The sequence below is a fragment of the Lepisosteus oculatus genome, chromosome 7, assembly GCF_040954835.1.
Source record: "Lepisosteus oculatus isolate fLepOcu1 chromosome 7, fLepOcu1.hap2, whole genome shotgun sequence".
NCBI classification, from domain to species: Eukaryota; Metazoa; Chordata; class Actinopteri; order Semionotiformes; family Lepisosteidae; genus Lepisosteus; species Lepisosteus oculatus.
In genome coordinates this window covers 28873020-28897081 of record NC_090702.1, presented here as the reverse complement: position 1 = coordinate 28897081, position 24062 = coordinate 28873020, and the positions used below count along the sequence as shown (strand labels likewise).

General features: G+C 35.1%; 1 protein-coding gene across 1 annotated transcript; it reads right to left on the bottom strand.

Annotated features, from left to right (window-relative positions):
- Positions 1 to 1274: 1274 nt before the first annotated feature.
- LOC102685252 (sodium-coupled neutral amino acid symporter 1-like) lies at positions 1275 to 23430 on the bottom strand. The gene is made up of 16 exons (XM_069192365.1): positions 23187 to 23430; positions 22361 to 22497; positions 21197 to 21299; positions 20568 to 20683; positions 16812 to 16885; positions 14758 to 14850; positions 12404 to 12485; positions 11273 to 11355; positions 9759 to 9817; positions 9544 to 9657; positions 8927 to 9006; positions 8035 to 8135; positions 7724 to 7842; positions 6485 to 6626; positions 6299 to 6390; positions 1275 to 5681 (listed from the first exon to the last, which is right to left on the bottom strand). Exons 2-16 carry the CDS (start codon positions 22456 to 22458, stop codon positions 5574 to 5576), a joined length of 1464 nt encoding a protein of 487 aa, XP_069048466.1. The 5' UTR covers positions 22459 to 22497; positions 23187 to 23430; the 3' UTR covers positions 1275 to 5573.
- Positions 23431 to 24062: the final 632 nt, after the last annotated feature.

Below are 24062 nucleotides of genomic sequence, written 5' to 3'. Positions count from 1 at the left end.
GTTAGACGTCCTTTTCATCCCAATTATTTTCCATAGGAAATATTGAAAAATGTGTTTGTTTTAATTAAACACATGGCTTAAAGAAGGATTTAAGTATGAACTAAATAATTGTTTTATTTTTTTAATCAACGGAAGGAATCATGTAATTCTTCTCATCTATCCCTGTGTGCTTGTGTAGACTAGCCTAGACAAAGAAACTCAGAAGAGTTTCTTTAGCCCTATTGTCACTGGTTATGTAAAAGCAGTTTACACTGCTCTTTCATAGTGTTCAAGTGGGGAGCTGTCAGCATGCAAGTGGCAAAGGAATGGAGTTTATATGAAGTGGAGTCAATGTTAAAAAGTAAAAATAGAGAAAGAAAACATAATCCCCTCCAACCCCCAACAAAACTTCAATGCAGACTCCACCTGGGATCAAGAATGGAATCGCTAGATTTTAAACAAACAAAAAAACAACTCTGCCCTAAATATTACATGCCCTTCCTAAAATCCTCCTAGCTTTCACCTTCGAAGAAGAAGAGGGTCCACTCTAAGCCGCTTTAAGACTGTTCCAAGTCTTGCCAACTTCTATAGATGGGGAATCAGCGCAACCCCTCTTTGTTCCTGTGGAATGGAGCAGACTATGCAGCACATCCTGCAGGACTGCCCAATCCACAGGCTCAGTGAAGGACTACTCACCCTCATCACTGCCAGACCAGAAGCTTTCACTTGGCTCAGAGGGACTTGGCATTTTCTAAATAAATAAAACCTGTCACTCAATGGTTGTCATGGATATCAATCTGACAGGGGATCTGGACCACCTGGAGACTATTTACAACCAAGATATTTAAACTGATTTCACAGAATTTGACAGGGTTTAATCTCCGGGTCCTTTAACTCTTCTGTTCCTGTGCTGTTTGGAATCCTTAGTTCTGCTTGCGTTTACAACCTTGTTCCCGGATCATCCCTTGGCTCTTCCTCATTCTTACTCGGCTCGGATTCTTCCTGTATATCATTACCTTGTCTTCCTGGCCTTGGACTGCGTTTAGATTCTCTTTCACCAACTTTGATCCCTGCCCGTTACTCCACCCTGTCTGCTTGCATGCTTGCTCAGCCACTGTCTGCATGCTGCCTGTAGTTTCCCTAAGAGCTATGATGCATAAATATTGTAACATATCACTGCATACTTTTATTTTTAACATTAATATAAGCAACACTTCTTGCTGTACAGGAGGTGGTGAAAAACATCTAGTGCTGGTGAAAATATACATTTAGCCTTGCCAAGTAAAAAAAACAAATTATGTAGAAAAAGTTTATTTAAATCAAGTATTTACAAAGGGTACAGACATCACATACATTTTCATCCAGGATTTAACAAAATAGTCTTTGGCAGTATTAAAAGATGTTGGATTAAATTCAGTAATTGTTTGCCCACATTTTAATGACAACTTTGTGCAAGAAATACAAGTGCAAACCACTTCTTAGATGTATTACTCACTAATGTTAATAGGTGTTAAGTAATCATTAGTCTATCATCATAAAAAAATGTTCTCTGCTTGTTCCCCAAAAATGGGTGTTCGGTCTATACAGTTCCCTCACGTTAATAACCCATTTGTGTAGTTTTTTTTATGAAAAAACAAGTGAATTGCAATTTTATATCTGGATTCCAACCAGTTGGAACTGACAAGTGATTGATGGTTAAATGTAGATTTGCATCAAATACATTAATTAGGGTTGCTACAGTAGCTATAAAAGACTAGTGCAGGGATTTATATTAAGTTGCACACAGGTACTCATTTAGCAGAAATGATTATGGAATATTTTTGAGTCTTGTTACATACTTAAAAAGTACAGTGTGTAGAGGTGCTTGTGACAAAGGAATTCAAGCAAGCTTTACACAACATGATAAAATGAACCAGGTAGCTGATCTACCAAATATAAAAATATAAATTATGCTTAAAATATAATTCATTTATAACTCTAAAAGATATGATCTGTAATTTTTTTTAATAGTTTTCAACACTGCCATTTTACTGGGTGTTTTGAACCAAATAATTGAATGAAATTATTTTGTTTGCAGAGTTCATAGTGGGGATTAGACCTCTCTGCAGGCAAGGCCATGTTACACATTTACATATTGTCTTGCATAATCCCTGTAGCAATACTTTGCCTGTGAAACTAAATTTATATGCAGTAAATAATCCTCAATTTCCTGGAATAAAATAATGAACCAAATTCATTCTCTGTAAGTCAGTAATGAGCAGTAATTCACAAGCACTCCCACCATTTATTTCTTGCTTTCTGAAAATCTTAGAAAATCTGTAATATCCATTCACTTTCTAACCACTTCATTCAATTCAGTGTTACGGGGAGGTGAAGCCTATCCTGGCCAGCAATGGGAGCAAGACAGGATACACCCTTGGCAGGACACACAGACACCCACACCCACACACTCACACAACAGCCAGTTTTTCTAGAATCCAATTAACCTACCAGTATGTTTTTGTACTACGAGAGGAAATCAGAGCATGTGGCAAAAATGGGGAGAATTCACAAACATCACGCCAATAGCACCCCAGGTTCCGAACTGCACCTTTGACCCAATGCTGCAAGGCAGCAATAATAACCACGGCCCCACCATGCAACTCCAAATTCTATATTAAGTTCTTCATGTCTTTCTAATTATTCTCCCAAGCAAAATGGATCAGCTGAACAAGCAGCATCATTAAAATTCTGCTAGTTTACCAGTGTCACAACACTTGTGAAATGTTAAATTTCTTGTCTGTGCATGAACAAACGTGTTCAGTGCATTGTACCCAGAAAAAAACATCTACCCTACATACAAAGAATATAAAAAGGGAAAACAGACAATGACAATCAGTTCCAAAACAAATTCAATAATGTAAAACCGTGTCAAATTTACTGCACTTCACATAACATAGTGAAATAGTACATGAAGTCCCATAATAGTTTCCCACTAGTGTAAAACTCATTGAATTCACACTTGAAAAATCAGTATCAGTACATTGGAGAGTACACAACTAAACACAATTAAAAAAATATATATATACAAAAAAACATTCAGAAGCAAAATCAGGAATTATGGTTGAAGCATTTAAATCCACCATATTAAGAGTTCTGTAAACAGAAATTCTATGAACTCAAACACTTGTTCTAAGAAAGGTAATCAATCACACACTGGTTTAATTAAAAGGTACCTCTCAAGTGTTTGGTATACATAAGGATATTTTAAGATCCTGAATAACTGAAATTCCTAAGTTACTAGGTGGAACTGTGAAAATAAATCTTAACCAATTACTTCAAATGCACACAAAACGTCCCAAAACGCTTATTGCAAGGAAGGAAAACTACATCTCCACAAAACAGACCCAACAGTAAATTGCTAGTCTATAATCTATATGTTCACTCAAATCACCTTGCGGTTCAATACATCAGTAGGCTGAAGAAACTGGTAAGCCAACAAGAAAAGAGCAGCTTGGCTGATCAATCTAATGGTGATTTGGGTCTTCAATGTGCCTCCAATTAAAAGTATACCAACCCCAGAACCCCCCCCCTCAACTGGCACCTCCAAACTCCAATGGGAGACTTTCACCAGGCTCAACTAGTCAGAATACCTTAAACTCTTCAACAATGTACAGTTACTTTACATACTGTACAGTACCGTTAACATTTACAGTTAATGTTAGGGTTAATTTACACTCTGTGATAATGACAAATTAGCACAATATATGAGGTGATGAAGCACATACAGGAAAAAGTCTTAGATGCCAGTTCAGTAGGTCTTTCATTAAGAAGAAGTAGATCCATCCCTAAAAAAATACAGCTAAACAAAACTGAGGGTGAATTTAGTCTTGTAGCTTGGAGCTCAGCAGACCAGAACAGACATGCATCAGTTTGAAGTTATTATAAATTTGGATCTCTATTTCTGTAGGAGTACTTTAGATTCATTAAGCTGAAAGAACATATAATGCATGTAATTTTCTTCCAACAGTATGCCTCTTTGTAAGGCACTACTGAGAATTAGCTAAGTGTCTTTAGCCATCACTATGCAAATACTAACTATAATCCTGGCAGATACGTTAGGTTATTAGAACAAATTTAATTTAGGAGAATGTCATTTTGCCTATTTAGCTGATCAGGTTTTTAATATTCAGTATGTTAAATAATTAGTTGATTGAGTACAGTATATTGATAAGTGAAGAAAACTATCAAGACTTACTTTGGTTAAGATGTTCATTAAAGCTAAAACAATATGAAATGTATAATCATATTCTAGTAGAAAATTTTTATACACTTTTCATTATCATTTCTTTATAAATTTCAGTAGTACAAAGTATGAATTTGCACTTATAAATGTATAAAAATGTAGGTACACAAAATGTTACCTTTAGAAATTAGGAACCAGTAAACGTACTTGAAGTTTAAAGTACTGTATACACAAAAATTAAAATTACATTGTACTTCCTTGTATAAAAGTCTCATTTATAATGAACACTTTATAATAACATTTATTCTGTTAACTACGCAAGAAAGTTAAGTAACAGGGAGACATAAATAAACTAAAACTACATCTGCCCAACTCTTAAATAGCAGCACATTAGAAATAAATTCTGTACTACAGAAAACCTCAGAGACAATACTGAAGTCTTGTCTGAGTAAACCTAAAAAAACAAAACATTTTCCTGAGCAGCCTCACAAAAAGGAACTGTTTCATCAATAAAAAAAATGATTATTAAAACATGCATCAGTATTAATGGTCTAGCATTGTTTATTCAAAAATGTACTTAACATTCTTCTTACCTTTAAGTATAGTATGTAATTCAGTACTGAATAATTCAATGCTTGCAATGGCTCCATGAAAATGTAAGTTGCAGTTTATACAGTATGGCAGATACATTATTTGGCATGGTTTGCATGCCAATGAGCAATATTATCAACCTAACCAAGTTATTAAAACTGCAGGACATTCTATAACTGCTTATAACTGCTTTTAGACACAAACATAAGGAAAAGAGTTCAAGCAAGAAAATGTGGACTAACATTGCTATTGGTTGTTTTTGGGACAGCTAAGTAAGACATTAAATTCTTATGTCCATCAATGAAGCACAAAAACTAAACTAACAGCCGAGTCTAAAACAGTATTGCAGCACCTTCAAAAACGATTTTTCTTTTTTAACCCAGGTCATGATTGAGTTATATCCCTGAAGAATATTGAGAAAATTAAAGAAGGGACCACTGAACCTCTTTGTATTTTTTATTGGTGGATTCTAATATGATCTGTCTGCCTCTAAATGTAGTCAGTACATATACAGTAATCAGGGTGATCAAGGATGATGCCGAGATCTTAGATTTTTATACAGGTTCAGCATCACAGATCTGTGATATCCATATATCCCAGCTGTGCTATTGACAGTTTCCATTTCAGGATGTCTCCTAAGGATGGCTGAGTTTTTCCAAAGGTGCTTTAATGTGGCATAGGGAAGCACTTTGTAAGATTTTAAAGTTTAGTCTATTCATACAGTACATTGTCTTTCTGGAAATGTTAAAAAGTAATCTTTTTCATCTGCCAGCTGGAATCAGTGATGGGCGTTGTTTTTATTCTGTATTGAGTGAATCCAGTCTATAATCACCAAAGGCAGGATGAGAAGGACGCAGAACATTCCACCAATTAGGAACGCAAAGGGCTGGAAAAAAGAGATATGCTGATTATAGGCACAAATTAAAGTGAAATTCATGTCATCTGGTGTCACTGAATTTTACTGGTGCAGACAGTTACAACATTAAGAGATTACCTTCAATTGACATTGACATGTCTAAATAGCTCTACAGTAGTTAGTACATATAGAAAGTTAAAATGTTTTCAATGAGGTTTTATATTGATTGTGAACTATACCTTGAGTTTTGCTGCTACATTTTTAGCAAATTGAGCTACTGCTCTGAAATAATGTATAATTCTAAAGCGTACTTCACAAAATAAATATTGTATTGTTATGCTAGCAATTATTACTAAACTCTACAAGTTATTTCAAGGTAAAAAAACAGCTTCTGGACAGTGATTTAACTCACCAATTTTTCAAATATTAAATTTATAATCCTAAACTTTCAAAAACACTCGCATAACACTGCGCTGCATCTTTTTATGAACTGGTCAGGATAGTGCAGCTGTGTTTAGAGTTAGGATTTAGAGGTTTCCAACACATCAGTAACAATTTTTTGTATGTAAATATTGCTTTTAAATAAAAAGTAAGTAGTCTCTTTAAACATTTAACCAATGTAATACCCATTGACATGCACAACATACTTTAATCTTCTTTTTGGTAGGTATTGATTGATGAAGTTTCAAGTAGATTGAAGCTGGAAGAATGAAAATCAGCATGTTGGCAGATGTTGCACCTGGAGTTTCCAAAGACATACATGTTATTAGTTTTTCTGAATCAAAGAATTTGTTGTAAAATACAAGGACAATGCTGAAAACAAAATGGTATACCTATAATTGCAAAAATGTCCGTTATTGAAGGTATAAAAATGACCAGCAGCACACAGAATGCCAAAAGAACCAATGTTACTCCGATGTGCCAGCTCCACTTAAATTGCTTTTGTTTAATTATCATCAACATAGAAGACCGCACCTGGAAGAAAAAAAAATATATAAACAAGAAAGTCAACTGATTCCATTTATCAGCCACCAGAAGAAATTTCCAATATTTGTGTCATTTAATGAAGTTCATGTGTTTGTATTTTCATCCTAGCAGTAGAACAGAATAAAGAATTTTGTACAACTGTCAAACCACTACTTGTATGGTAGAGGTTGGCATGATTCCAGTTTCAAGGTTTGTTGATGAATACAACATTTACCAAAGCTATTCCTTGTGATGGCTGTGCACAGCTTTTATTAATTTCTGTAATTCATCCATTTAATTTACTCTAATACTATATTATATAATTCACTAACCTTTCCCTATATTTCACAGTGTGACAGGGCTGTTAGACAGCCAGGGTTAGGAAGATTTAATTATCTTTCATTTAGATCATTTGCATTCAATGGAACCTCTGACAATGACTTCAGTAGCCACTTGGGAAAGAATGAGACATACACATTCACTACGCCCACCAGCAGTACACCACAGGACCTGAGAGCTGTACTGATAACACTGCAGCTGCTGGAAAGTCACAAGGATCTTGACTGCTGAAGAGGCAAGAGAAACCTGGCCGACTGACACTTATACTACCCTTGTGGCACATCAGCTGTCAGCTGCCCCTTGGGAAATTTCGGCTAGTGATGAGATATCTACTGACGTGAAGCAAGGACCTTTTATCTGTTGGAGCTCCCTTGGGGTTTTTCAAGAGAAGCAGTATAAAGTCTAAGCTGTTTTGATATTACTCTTCTGACATTAAAATGTATAGCTTTAACAGGTATGCTGAGCAAACCTGAAGTGGCTATGCTTGTTAAAATATTTGTCAAATTTCAAAATCACTGGTTCTGAAGAGGCTTATGAATTTCTATTGATAAATGGGTCAAGCCGCCATCTTTGCTGATGCAGGTGACACAATACTTTAAACGTAAAATGTCTAGTCCACAAGATCCAATCAATCCAAGTCGACAGGCATTTTCACTAAGAGCAAATTGAAATGGGAAGACTAATACCTTACATATCATACATTTTCTATAAACTTAAAAAAAACAACTATCATGTTACAGTAGAAGTAGCTGTACATATATACTTACGACAAAGAAAAGAACAGGTACTGTCAGCACAACTGCAACGATAATTGCCAGTCGCACAGCAAGAATGATGGTGTCGCCCTCACTGGAGTATGTGTGAAGCAGCTCCTCATGCACAGAGCCTATATTGATACAACAGTGACCTTTAGCATGTTTCTCATGTTTAAAGAAAAAAAGAACACCGATTCATTTGCTGTGATATTGTAGTCTCAAATTTAAAACCACCTTACTGTAAAGTGATCTAAAAGACTGGTGGGATTGCATAATTCAGTATTCTCATTAACTGGAAAATCACAATAAAAGCTCTCACTTACCATAAAATGTAAAGTAGCCAAAAACAGCCGTTAGCAGGTACATCAGCAGCATGGCAAGAAATGAGATTATGGATACTTTTTCCATTTTTTTGATAGAGCGCCTACAAGTGAAAACAGTTTTTTATACAACTATTTTTTAACAGTACGTTTTTAAACAATCAGTATTTTTATACAACAAACTTACAGTTTTATGAATAGATATGCTCTGGACATTTAAGATACTACATTCTTAGTGCTTTATGAATTCTAAAAATTTCATTTCGGATGATTTCTGAATATGAAAGAATTTGCGCTACAGCACAGTTAAATGCTAAAATCATATCGAGCCAGAGGGCTTCACTGAATTGGTTGTTTTCTATCATTTTGTGAACTGAAACACCTGGATTAAACCCTTGTGAAAACGGATGTAAAAAAAAAGTTTATACAGCCATGTCACCTTATTTCTGATACAATATGAACTAAATCTGAATTGTTCACAGGAGCTAGAGGGTGGCAAAGGGTACCAGAAACGTAAATATCTTTGATGTTTATGCTGAAAGCCATTTTGCAGTGCTCCAGTAAATACTTGTTCATTTTCATATTTTAAAACTCATCCAAAATGAAGTTTCAGCATGTGAAGAAGTTTAAAATAATGTACCCTTTCTACTGACATTTCTTAAATGAAACTTTTAGTTTTGGTGGTATAGGAAAAACTAAATTACTACAGAGAGCAAATTATAATGTAAATAAGCAATGTCATCAGGTGCATTTCCATGCATTTAAAGCAATATTTAAGAGAGCATTATTCAAATACATTGCAAGGCAGCGTCTCATGTTACAATACACAAATATTATACTGATTATTTGATTACATGACTTGAGTTAACCAGCTGTAATTTAGAGGACTGCTTACTCTTTAAGCTCACTGTAGATTGGAAGGACGGATGGGTGACACACAAAGGCAAATAAAATGGTGGGTACTGCATAGACCGACTGAAAAAAAAAAAACAGTTTATAACAGTAGGTAGTGTGAACTATTTAAATACGTACTTTCATTAAGTCTTCTGTCATTGTGCATTTTTTAACTTTTGCCTTTAGAAACGAAAACAGATTTCAACTCCCATTTACTGTCTGCAAGCTTTATACTGTATAAACAATTATAAGTTGTCTTTATTTAAAAAAAAAGTGTTTTACTAAATCATAAACCATTAATCTCCTGAACTTAATCTAAGTTTATATCCTTACTTTTTGTTCACATTAACAACAAAAAATTATAACTAATCTACAAAAATAAATTCTAAGCCTCTAAAAGGCTTTTCTCTAAAAGGTAGAAAATTGATAGTATACAGTTACGTTACATCAGACACTGTAATACAATACATCTTTCAACTCAGCAATTAAAAAATTATAGGTGTATCCATGGACTATGAAAATATATTACATATACAAAACAATCACTAAAATGCTCCACAAATAGTCCACATGTACATTACTCAACTTAAATTTCCAGCGCACTCTTAAATACCCTACCTTGTTGTTAAATGTGAAATACTCCGCTGTGCAGTGGTCAGTTTCTAAGTAGCTCTCATTTGTTACATTTTGTTTCTCAGTAGTGCAGGGGAGAGTAAATTTTTTGCTGATAACCTAAAAAGTAATTCAGAACATTAGTGCCCTTTAAGGAGGAAAATGTATGTTACATATTAAAATTAATTATATACATTGATTGAACACTGGCTTACACTCACCACAATTAGAAAGAACACCATGCATGTTAAGGAGAAGCCACTGGTGTATCCAAGATACCCTGCATAAAAGAAAAGTCGCTTTAGTTGGAAGATAAGCAGTAGCCTTTTCTGTGTACAATATTGGTTACCATGTCGCAGGAAGGATATTGCTGCTCAGGAAATATCCTGAGAAGAGCAACCAGATATGCTCCCAGGTTTAAAGGAATGTCCTACATGGACAGGTTAGACTGTTAAAGACCTTCTTAATCTCAGACAGAGAAGACAGGGGTGCCCGATCCATATATTTAAAATCACAAAAAAGGCAGCAATAAAGACAACCCAGTGAACTACTTCAGTATCAATAATGAACCATAGGTCACAAGAGTTAAACCATTTACTCTTACTATATATTATTGTCCAGAAAGTGAACCGTCTCATTAGAAGAACAGTGAAAAATCACACCAACAACCACAAAACAGTAATCTCAGTCATACAGATCTGAGCTCATCCCAAAGACGTGGTTTAAACATTTTTTTTTATAATCGGCCCAATTTGAAATTTCCAGCTTTTTCAGCTGCAGTTCCTGGACTATTGGGAAGAAACAGATAAATGTAGACATATTAGAATACCAATGTCTTTCCTTTAAGATGGCCTGAAAAGGGACCTACCTATCCTTTAAGCTTACTAGTGCCAACAGGAGGAGTGGGGCAGCTCTACCTGACAATCACCGCAAGTCAACAAAGATGTCGCTATTTTCTCTAAAGATGTTAAATCCTTAGCCAAGCTAATCCAAACCCATTTCCAGCAGTACTCTGCCAATTACGTACAGCCAGTGTGGTATCCCAGAATCCCAGAAGGTTGATTAGTGAGATGCCACAGGCTTGAACCACCTGGTGATTCTACATGTTTTTGTCTGATCGGTGAGACAGAAACAGTACTGGTATGCTAATGAGAGACCAATGACGGAGATTCACTACAAAGTGAATCTAAATGATAATGAGTCCAGGAGATCTTTTGGGAAGCTAGGAGCACAACCGCTCTAAAATAAAATGGAGACAACCAGAAATAAAACCGTGTGCATAATTGCTGAGGTTTGCACAGAAGATAGGCATTCCTTACTACAGAAACTAACTACATACAAGAAAATTCATTCAAAAATAAAAAATACAATTGAACGTGTCCTGAACGTTTCTTTGGGGCGACTGTGCTCTTGGAATTTGAAATTTTGCTTAATTTTGTTTATTAGAAGTACCAGAATGACGGATTAAATCTATTTTAATAAAACACCTAATGTTTAAAAAGTCCATAATATTTTACCATTTACTTTGGCATTATTTTACGCTGAGTATTTCAAATAATCAGCACATACTGCATTTATTGATATACTCATGATAATCATAAATGTGTCTAATTTTACAATTTTCCAATGATTCTGTGTACATATAAGAGAAGTAAACAGAACAATATTACAAACTTTACAGATGCCAATACTCTCTAAACCAAATGCCAATACTCTTTTTTAATGTGATACTCACCCAGAGACTTTAAAAGGCAGAGTGGAAGGATAATACCAATGGTCACAATAATAACCAGGTAGTTTCCATTTAAATACCACACACTAGGAGGAAAAGAAACAACAATTGAATGCTAAAATACAGGACATTTTTAGGAATTCCAAATGAGCACATAAGAGTTACTGCTACGTTTTAGGACATGCAGCTATTATATTTTATAATAAAACTGTTAACTCAAATAATTCATCCATTTATTTTCTAAAGTCTTTATCAAATACAGTCATGGGGGAGCTGGAGCCTATCCTGGCAACCAATGGGCGCAAGCCAGGACAATGTACCCGTCCATTACAGAGCAGAGACAGACAATTTTCCCAGAAGCCAATTAACCAGTAGGTTTTTGGATTGTGGGAGGAAACCAGAGCATCCCGAGAAAACCCACACGAACACAGGGAAACATAAAACTCCATGCAGATAGCAGCCCAGGGACTGAACTCAGGGCCTCACTGCACAGAGGCAACAATGCTAACCACTGCACCACCATGCCTCCCTTTAAATAATTCAAACATTTTGAAATATGTCTGTGCCAAGGATACTCAGGATTCAACAATGCATTCCTTAGGTTTACAGGGTGCTTCTTTTAAAAAAAGATTCTTACTCTCTTATTTCTCACCAACATGCCCCAGAATTTGAAACTGACAGAATTTACCACAGACCCACACCTGAGCAACAGCAACCAGCTATATTTAAAAAGTTTTTGTGTTTGCTTTGTTATTATGCCAGTCAGCTCAAAACACTTCTGCTCAGATTTCTCTTAAAATTATATGAGCTGTGTTCTGTTTTATATTTATTGACTGTAGTATTATTACTGCTGCACTACACTGTACATATAATACTGTATTTGTGTCACAACCATTTATTTTAGTACTTCCTACACAATCCTGTACTAAATTTTGTGAAGTACTAAACTTTGTAAGGTATTAGAATTTAAATACTATGTACATTTGTATTATGTTTTATCTTACTGCTTGTAAGTACTTGTAAATCATCTTTGAAAAGTGTCACCTTCACCATAAACAATTATAAAAATGCAAAAAACATTTAAATAAACTACTCCAGTATTCTGAAGGGACACTGAGCTCTTAGTCTACTTACTCAAGATCTTCCTTCAATCCAGCCAGGGTGGCGATGACCTTTGGTAATTCATTTTTCACAATAAACATGTATGACAGAGTAGCTGTACAAAAAAAAACATCTTAGTTAAAAAACAAGCAATTGTGGGACACGACATTCTGATGCACACAAAAACTAAATGATATTATCCAAAAAGACCATAAAAAGTCACACTGAGTCTGAGGTAGATATTAAATAGTAATTAAACAAAATTGCTTTATTGATACGAGTGCTACAGACCAAATCTCCAATAGCTACAATGATGCTTAACACAAATTAGATCTGCACATTGCAAGAAGGAGATCACGTTAAAGGACTTCAATTTTACCCACAGACTGGACAGCCTTTTGTTATTGGTAAGTTTAAGTAGGAAAGGTTTTTCCAAGGCAATTCAGGGCTGTCAATCTGATGAGAAGTAATGCACTTTTGTAACGGTAAGCTTATAACATGAGAAGCTGCCAAGGTTTTCCAGCACAGAGCATGAGGAAAGCTGGAGGTCAGGTTAGACACATAGAGAAACAAATTTTCAGCATGCAAAGCAACCATATGTTACTGCCCTCCACGAATCACACCTTTTATATTTAGACTGCTGTGCGGTGAAACAGAACACTGTCAAAGGCAACTGGAGAAAGAGGGCAACTCTGCCTGGTACCCCTGTGGAGTAAAATAATTTTAGAGTGTGCTTGGTAATGTGAACTGAGGCAAGAGGAAAGGCATAAAATTACACATAAGTTCCATAAGATAGAGTCAGGGCCAAAACCAAAGCTGTTAACTGCATTAAAATGATGGTGCCACTTAATGTGGTCAAAAGCTTTCACCACATCAACTGAAACATATCTCTGTGCAAGATCTGAAGTTGACAAACAGTAAAGTAAAAATGCACATGCACAGTATAATTTATGCACTAAATATGTTATCCTTGAGTCCACTGAGTTATGCCTCTTTTTTCTCTTTCCTCATTATAAGCAATGTATATACGAGAACATTGCTTTTTTATTTTAAATATATATTTTATAATTATGACTTATTAAATAATTTAAAAACAATGATCTCTGAATATTTTGGATGATCCCTCTATTCTTTTATAATGCCTAATAAAGAAGCATTTAATTCAAAAGTTCACATTTTGAAACTTGTATCTAAGCCTTCATAGGATAACTCAACTAGTAGAAGACATTGTACAAGTACAATAATTTGTCTCTACAGAATTCTTTATCTACATTCAACAACTATATGATAAACAACCCTTTCTTCTATTTATAGATCTTACAGCTTGCTCAAGTTGGACAGCTTCAAAGAAATGCATTTAACTCACATCGATAAATCTTTGTGTGAGCTTTTTTGGCTTTACCACATTATTTAATAATTTAAAATTGTTAGTCACATAGCAACAATTCACCTGTTTTTTTTCCACATTATTTGTGATCAACAGGTTGGCCAAACCCAAATTTAAGGTGGAGTACAGGCATGATTTGAATTAGTTTGCTTAATTGGTTTGTTTGGGAGAACAACTTGTCTGAAAGAATGAGGCTATCGAAACCCCCTAAAGAAGCGAGGCACCATAATGAGGATGCATTCTTAGATATGAATTCTTCACTTACGAAGATGGAAAACAGAATACAAAGGAAGACAAAGGTAGCAGTTTGAAAGCATAAAGTGGATATGAACAGTCCAATGCAAGCTTGAGCACCAGTTCCAAGTCAACCCGTGAGTTGCAGGATTCAGAATGACTTGCACTGAAGAACAGCTTTTTAAGTGAGGATAGAGAAGAGGTTAGTGGAATAACTGCTGAATGATGGTGTCAGCACTCCATCGTTCCCAGAGTCCCCTGGGAATGCCCTCCCTACTCCCCTCTCCCTCTATATCACTCTTTCTGTGGTCCCTGCCTGGCCCGGGTTTTCACTTCCCCTTTGTTCCTTCTGACCCCATGTTTTCAGCATCAGGCCTCCAACCCACCTGCCTACATGACGATGGTCACTAGATATGAACTCCAGGGAGCACATCAGGGCTACCCTAAACCACCCATCATGGAAGTGTCTCAATGAACCCACTTCCTGGGACTCCCTGATATAGAACCTGTGTTAGGAACTGGGTACACACCAGGAATTCCAACCACACCCAAGCACTTTGTTTCCTTGTTGAAGAGAAAGGGGTGCATTATAGTTTACAAACTCCATGCCACTGTTTTTCAGATTTCACTAGGTTCTCTTTACAGGTTCCAGAAAGTAATTAGTATTCTTCAGGTAATCAGAAAAGGTCCAAAAACCTGTGATATACAGGATTTTTTACCAGGGTTGATTTTCACATAGAATTAATAAAACAGGCTAAATACTTACCTCCAATGTTTTGAAGACATGATGAACCAAAGACTGCAAGCTTTCCAGGCATCCCAAATGCTTTATGACCCAAGTCTTCATAAACCATACATTCTTAATAAAAATGGAAAAAGTGGATCAAAGATCTTGTATGCACTTAAATATTCACAAAGAGTACTCTGCTGATTTAGAGTACTTTAAAAATACAGATGGACAAAACAGAATTCTTGTTAAACCACATGTCTTGGTTCCACTTTTGAAACCTTTTTCTAACAAAACCACTTTTGTTGAAAATGTAATGGAATTTCAACAAATATATCAAGTATTTTCAGATCTCCTGACACTCTAGAACTCGGGTTCTTTACCAAGGGGGTTGCACAGCAGGCAACAGAGACAAAATCAACCAAAGCTTAACACACACACTAGGGCGGTAAAGGGACACGTATGCAGCTTCAGGGGTGGTTACATGTCAAAGGACAATAACAGAGGTAAACAATTAACTATTATATATACCTGCACAGTTAAGACTATTTACATTAGCAGGGTGACTTAGTGGTCACTCTGTGAGCTCACAGACCAGTCCCCGGCTAAAACTCCCAGCCTGCTCTGTGGTGCGCCCGGCGAAGGCACTGCATTAATTTCTATTGGGTGGGCCACGATTGCATTTATATTTGTAGCACTTTTTTCTTTATCCACAAGGTAGTCGTGATTAGCCTAGCAATGGAGCTTTTTTTAATAGGTGGCACTGGAAGAGTGAGAGCTTAAGATAATGTAGAGAAACGCGCAGCAGAAAACTCCGAACAGAAAAAAAACAAAGACAATGAGAAAATACTATGAGTTTTTTTAACAAAAACTACAGGAGCTAAGAGGTGCACGACTCTTAAAGATTATCCCAAAAATTAAGCATAGGATGACTGGAGAGGCAGACTTTTGCTGCTAAGCCCTCAAACTGTGGAATAGTATTCCTAAAAATGTTAGAGAGGCTGGCTCTGTGGATATTTTTAAACGGCTGCTCAAAACTTATTTTTGTACTCTTGCTTTAACTCGATTTTTCTTATATGCTATTTGTATTGTTTGTGTAAGCATCTTTTAATTTGTTATTGTTGCTTATTTTAAGTTGTTTTAAGTTTTTTTAACAATTTCTTTGGAACAAGCACTTTGAGTTGCAAAAAATTGTATGAAAGGTACTACCTGTATTTTGGACCTTCAAAAAGAACCCCTGCTCTAGAAGATATTGTTATTATTTTATTGGGACAATCTGAAAAGAACTAGCATGTATTTTTACCAGTTTGAACTCCATCTTACTACATTTACTACCATGCTTACTTTTCTTTCTGCAAGTGTGGATGCTATCATCAGTGTAAACCGTGTTTGAAAATCAACCTATGGTTGAAAATGTATGTTATTATATATTCCCGAGCTTCTGTGTTTAACATACAGAAGATCTCAAAAATTGATATTACAATATATTTATATAAATATATCACCAGTACTTAATCAAGAAGAGAGGACCAGGAATTAATTGTATTAATGTAAAATATCACTACCGGCAGCTTTACGAGATATGTTGGTCTAATCTAAGAGTCTACATGGATAATTTAGTATCTCCCACCCACAAGGGCATAATAAAACAAAATACTTTGTTTACTAGTAGTGCTCCTTGATGTACTAGTGGAAGGCATTTTATATATTTCAGGACCTACAGATGCAAAATTAATTGTGAGATTTGGCAGTGTGGCATTATGAAGAAGTATAAGCATACAACAGCAGACAACTGTCATACAAGCACATGAATATATTCTGAATATATTCTGAACTGCAATTTGTTTTGGTTCTTGTTTTGAATTGTTTTCGATTTACTACAGGTTTATGTAAGCTAGTGGTGTTATGCGTCACTCCTGAGGTATTGCAATATCTTATTTTCACTGGCTCTTTGTGTTCATTTTACAGAAGATGCCAGACTTGTTTTAGACTTGTTTGGCTGCTTTGCAGCTAATACGATTAACAAATGACATTGAGTCACAAACCGGTAACAGTTAAGGCCTGCTCAAACACACTACAGACATCACACATACCTGCTTTCTTGGAACATTCCAGCAGCAGTCTAATGGAGTAAAGTGACAAGACTGCAACTGACAGTAAAAGAATCCTGCATAAAAGCATAAAAATGTTTTAGATTAAATCAATAGCACAGTTAACATAAGAGGTTGCAAATCATTTGCAAACAAACCATATAGTCTTTCATCCTCATGAAATGCAACTGTCATGTTTATTGAATATAAAATGTAGCCGCATAAATACCACTATCATTTTTTCTATTGCTAACTATGTAAACCTTTAAAGCACATTTTTGGTGACAAAAAAGCAAAAATGTGACAGATGGCAGGACATCAGGCTGAAATTCAAGCCTGGATTAAATCAAAACTTCTCCAACTGCAAATTAATCAATCAATGACTTGACCAGTGTCATTTTCCTGTACACTCTTCCCTGCCACCACCAAACGTGTTTATAAAAATCGATTGGCAGGTGGTTTAAAATTTGATCACCAATGTACTCCCAAATTTATATATATTAAACTACAACGTGCATTCATATTTGAATAAGAAAAGGTTAAACTTCAAAGCCAGACATTTCAGTAATGCTTATTACAGATACTTTTATGATTTGTGTAATAGTGTATTTTGTCTTATAAAGTATGCTGTAAAATATTTGCTAAAAACACACATCAGTGATGTTGATCTTGTGGTGGGCAAAAACATCTGTTGACTTTCTAAGCACTATAAATCATTACCAAATGAAACTTAATTCCTTTCTCCTTTCCAGTTAGTAATGTCATAAGGCAGGACAGAAAAACATGATGCACACAAAATGTACAAGGGAAATTTTCTTGTATTAGCAATTAAAAATATTTTTTTATGTCAAAATCATTTGAGACTTAAATAATGGAAGGAACACAAAGTTCACTTCATTTAACATAATTATTTGTCTTGCATTTAACATTAATATCTTGCATAACCAGACAGGTGTAATGCACTGTTTGCAGTGTTCTTAGACTGCACTTCCCTCCTTTTTGTATTTCACACTTGATTTGTTCTGCAGCAGTATCTTGTTTTGTTTCTATTCCATTAGTGATACGTTATACTGACTGTGGAAAAAAATGAACTAAACAAAAGCTCATTTGTATAATCTTTAGAATATAGGAAATAAAAATAAGTCAATATTAACAGAGCATCAGCTATATTTTCATAAAGTATTAACTAAGTTATTCTCAATTATCAGCTACTTAATCTAAACAGAAAAACCATCAAAGAACTGTGGAGGATTCATGTAACAGGAAATGCAAGAAATAAGCCTTTAAGCAGCTCTTCTACATACATGATATGCAATAGCTCACAAAACAGTGGACATACAATACAAACAATTTGCTAGTAAATTAATTTGGCTATATAATTAAAGTAATGGATATGGTTTTACAGCCCCCTGCTTCCCCACAAATACTATTCAACATTATTTTTAAAATGAGCCTGATGATTTTATTTTTCATACTGCAAATACTGCACTACAGGAAACTGGTGCTGTCAGAACACAATTTATTTTTGCATGCAAAAATTAACCAGTTAATTAAGAGCAGTTCTAATCTTTTCTCATTAATGAGATATTTTTGAGGGGGTAAAAGTGCAACAGGCTTATGTACTGTACTATATATGTAACATATACTATGTCTATGTAATACTGCAATAATACTAAAACTGCAGATTATATAACCCGAATTTTATACTTGTCATACTATGGGCATGTTCTGCAAAACTGCACATTGCAGTTACTAATTTCATTTTCATTTAACTTAAACATTCTGTAACAAACTGACTGAAACAAAGCAATTTAATCTAAAGTGATGCACTGCACAACTGTTAATCATTAACTTAAATACATTATTTTACAAAGAAGTGAGAAAGAATTGTGTAAATTTTAGCTAGCTTCTGATAAAAATCCAACAGTATCAAGTTATGGGATCTATTGACAATGTTAAGTCAATCAGGAAATGAAATCTAAACTAAATCAGTAAGAGAATGGCACAAAACAAACATTAAAGAAGTAACAAGAAAAACAGATGGTAGTATAAACTTTCCCTTAAAGTCCCCTTTAAAAAATGGGTTTTAAGTATATTTTGTAGTGTAGGTCAGAGGCTACAATGAGCAGACTATATTATGAAAGTGTCATATTCAGTTTTATATACTTTGCTTAATCTAGACATGAATGCACAGGTTTTTTGTAGCTGGCTAACTGGTCATTCCTCGTCAATTCACTACTATCACTCCTGAGGATGTACCGAGTGATATTGGGCCTGATGATGGGAATGGATAGAATAGATTTTAAGACTCATGTGAATTACATGGATTCAAAGATTGGGGTTTTAATTGATTGAATTAATGTTTAAAGTGAAGGAATAAGTAATGTGTATTCCAAACATGTTATGAAATGTACCAGGAACAACACTGGTAACCCGATACCTTGCAAACCTTTATAACTTCCGTGTTTATAGACACCAGGTTTTCGAGAAGTACTCTGTTAGGAGGATACTTTATTATGATCATTTTAAATGCAACTGATTAAAATGTCTTGAGGAAAAGTATAAACTTTGTCCTATTTGAAATGTTTCAATTTAATCTACATCCACATACATACTTTCAAGTAAAGATAAAGATTTTAAACGCATATAGAGAAATAAAAAATGTTTGTGACAATTTGCATTATTGTTTACTTACGGTACAGTTTCAAAAATATAAAATTTAGCTTTTTAACAGTTAGGTTGCAAACTGATTTGCTTTTCCAAACAGGCTAGAACATGAAGAAAAAAAATAATTTTTATTATTGTACGATTCAGTGTTCTGCATCATTTGTGAATCTGTTTCATGTACCTTTATTTTCATAATATATAGGGCCTACTGTGCTTAATGTGAAAAGTGAGTTATCTATTAATGAGTAGATCAGTGACACAAATAATAGTGCGATTTCATAGTTAATTAAAGCATTGTGAATCTCTAAAGAGGAAGCAGATGGGCTCTAAAATAATCGTGTACATGATCGGACACTTTTTTCATTGTTTTAAATAGGATGGGTATTTTTCTGTTTTAGCTGTTCACACCCTTACAAGTTCTTGAACTTTTAAGTACAATCATTCTCAAGGCATTCGCTTACAGTGACTGCAGAACGTGTGCCTCCCAAGCTGCTGACTGCCCGTGTTTAACTGTAGCTGTTGGAGAAACAGCACCTAGAGGTGCTGCCATCTATTCAGAGGAGAGAACGTCTCCCGTGGTCTGAATGGAATATTGTGAAATGTGTTGCATTTTATATGGTAAAAGCAAAGAAAAAAAAAACTATTATTTACTTAAACCTTGTATATTGTGCCAATATGAGACTTCAAACTCGTTCTCACTAAACAGTGCTGAAGACTACTGTCGTGCAGGTCCTGTCGAAATACATTGCACTTAAGCGAAATCTCAGTCCTCCTTTTCCTACACCTATCACTGGACGACTTTAACAAGATAGTAAAGCTTTATATTTAGCAAACCACTTTTTCATGAACCAGTTCCAACTTTTTAAAACACTTGTAAAAGGCAATAGCTGTAAATTTCTTTTACATATGGATGTGAATCCTATCAAGATTTCTTCAAAATAATTCAGGTGGGTTACAAATTAGAGCTGTAGCTTAAATGCAATTATAAAAAATATCTGAAAATAACTAAAATGTTTGAAAAAAAGAGGAAAACTAAATTAAAATCATAGCAAATTATTTCTGAACTGTAGGATGAATGTATTGTATACATACAGAAACAGAAAGATTCCAGTCTTAGACAATGCATAGGAAAGGCCAAGGATTCCAGTGCCCATAATGGCATTGCTGAGGTTAAAAACAGACATTCCAAAAGAAGTTCTTCCAGAACCCTAGAGAAAAGGAAAAAATAATTCTTATTAAAAATTAAGAGAAAGGAGGTGGAGAATATAGAAGTGTATAATGACATGTATGTGATATATACTGCATAACGAACCAAGTTCCCCTCTTACAATTCAGACTGTTTTTACTTTGAAAAATAAGGATATACACCATGTAGGAGCAGAATAATAATTTGTATTTTAAAACTAGAGACCTAATTTTGACATCCTTCAAACACGTTTATCTTTTTTTCACCTCTAAAAAGTTTTATTTTTGGGGTGGGAGCAACTTGTGGGTGCTGTGAACTGAAAAACACCTTTTAAGTTATACATCTGTTATTTACTTCACATGAATCTAAAGGCAATGGGCACATGGTATTATTCAAAAGACACCATGAACTTTGCTGTCTGCTGAGATAAATCTTAACATTTACAAAATATAACAAAAATCCAAGAGAAGTGCAGAGCAACAATATTTAATAACAGACTTGTACACATTCATTATAACTTTCGACTTTTACTTACACATTCTTCATACTTTTTATTCTTCAAATGCTCTTTTGTTAGCGATGTTTGGCTCTCAAAATCACCCTGCTCCTGTTCTCTCTCTACATCCCGTCCTATATCCCTGAAAAATACAGAATATCGCAGTGGACCATTTTTAAGAAGTAGGAAACACTTAAGCCTTCACACTAATACTATTAGGTATACATAATATTTTTCAGATTTTCTGCCGGAAAGAGTATATTCTACAACAAGCACAAAAACAAATAAAAAGTCAGATCCAATTAAGGAGATAATATGGAAGAAACACTCTCATCATATTATGTACCAGTTCTGCAATGTACAATATATTTATGCAATATTTTCATTTGAGAAACATCAGGATACAATATGTGCAGCATTTGAACAAGGTTGTTTCAAACATGGTGGTTGTTGATTCATCAGCATCAGTCAATGTTTAAATATTAATATCTTAAATAAGTAGACTGCTCTATGTTAGCATGCTTTGCATTATACTGCAGGCACAATGTAATTTAATACCTTAAAAACAATTTAGACCTTTAAATTAAACATTGGGTAGTGTGGCAATTTGACTTTAATAATAATAATAATAATAATAATAATAATAATAATAGCTTACACTTATATAGTGCTTTTCAGGACACTCCACTCAAAGTGCTTTACAGGTAATGGGGACTCCCCTCCACCACCACCAATGTGCAGCCCCCACCTGGATGATGCGACGGCAGCCATAGTGCGCCAGAACGCTCACCACACATCAGCTATTAGTGGGGAGGAGAGCAGAGTATTGAAGCCAATTCATAGAGGGGGATTATTAGGAGGCCGTGATTGGTAAGGGCCAATGGGAAATTTGGCCACGGTGGGATTTTTAATGACCACAGAGAGTCAGTACCTCGGTTTTACGTCTCATCCGAAGGACAGCGCCTGTTTACAGTATAGTGTCTCCGTAACTATACTGGGGCATTAGAACCCCCTGCTCATCCCAACAAGGATTTGAAATAAAGGATACAGTAATGTTGTTGAATGATTACCTGCTTTTATTTGACCTACTTTCTTACTTCTGAACACTTTCAGAATGAGCAATCTGGTTTTGGGAGATTCCCACTCGGTGGAGGGCTTCGGAAGTTTTAAAACCAATAAAATCTTTTTTTCGGCGCTGCTTACATTTCAACATTCCCGTCGTTGGGGAAACCGTCTTCATTTCCATAATTATCCTGAATATCCGAGCTCTGTTTCACGGCCGAGTATCCATCCCTTTTCATTTTGTAACTCCAGGTAACGAGACCAGGTCTTCAAGAAGCCTTTTATAAAGAAAAAAAAAATCAAGTCGATCTGACTACAAAGTCTCCTGAATGACTCTTTAAGAATTAGGCAGTACCAAAAAAGGCTAAAAAACAAAAACAGATACAAGGAAGCTTGAGTAAAGTAAGCTAATTTCGATAGTTACAACAATATAACCAATATAATTTTATGAATGTAGTTCAGGTGGGTAGCTGCGTCAGCATGCGTAGGGTGCAAAGGAACAAATAAACCTATTACTTGTAATTTTATGAATATCTATTCAGTCACTTATATTTTATAAAGTTATTTATATTGGCTTATATTAGCGCATTGTTAATATTTTCACATTGCAGGTTTTCTTATTTTTGAATTAGATTTTAAACAATTCTTTGTTCAAAGCAGCACGTGGCGCGAAACCGTGCCCACACACAGAATTAATTCTGTTCAATATGCATCAAATAGGCACCATGTTAATTATGATTTAAATACAATATTACAAAAATACGAATTAAAGGTTTAATTTGTACTCTATCCATCCCACCCTTCCATTTAAGATAGACGTGTGGAGCGCACATGGAAATTGTCACGTTATCAACGACTCTCAACTCAAAATAATGCCGCGTGGAAAATAATACAATTTACACCAAAAATAAATATAGAAACAGTTTGTATTTACCACGTTTAATACTTTAAAAAATGTTTTACTTACGTTTCGGGAAATTAATCCTATACAGTATCTAGTCGAAAGGCGGTGGTGAGGTGGAAAACCTGGTTTTAAACTCGAGTTAGAAGATAATGGAATATACACTCGTCATTTGTCGATTCAAACAAATATACGTGTATGTGTAGATAAATTTAAGCTGTTTCAATACAAAAATTATTTGCTCGTAAGTGTTAACCTCCTGTTCAGTTTCAAACCAGTGTGATGTATTCGCCAAAAGATGTTGCATCAGCCAACAGAGAAACGAAACAGGGAGGAGTTCGATCCGGATATTGACTAGTGGGTGATTGGTATGATACAACAATGGTACTAACTCAATTAATTAGAATTGAACAACATTTGCAGTTACACCCTATGCACAGTGTATTGCCTTTTATCCCGTACTTAACGTTTGGTTCACTTATTCAGTTAATAAACTTAAACTAAAGCTAGCAGTTAAATGGCAACATCACAGACTGTGGTACACCTGTACTGCTCTTTTATTTCTTTATATTGTAATCCATATCTGAAAAGGAAATAACACTACAGATCTATTGCCATGTCTGCTGTGGCGACTCTGCAAGTTAGAAAGGCTGAGGGGCACTCCATTATACCACTGCAGAGGGAAGAAGTACAGACCATTGAACAGCTGAATGCCTCATGTTCACTGCTTAGTGAATACACTGCTTGTGGTTCCAGTTCCAGACAATTCATTCAATTTTTAATTCTTAATGCAAAATGGAAAAATAACTTTCAAAGTTTTCCCTGAATTTGTGGTAACAAGTGCTGTTCATATTACCATAGTACTGGGGCTTCCTGGTGCCTCCAGCTCAACAGCCCTATAACTAGTAATCTAGTTAAGCCCTTTAGTTTACTAGGCACCTG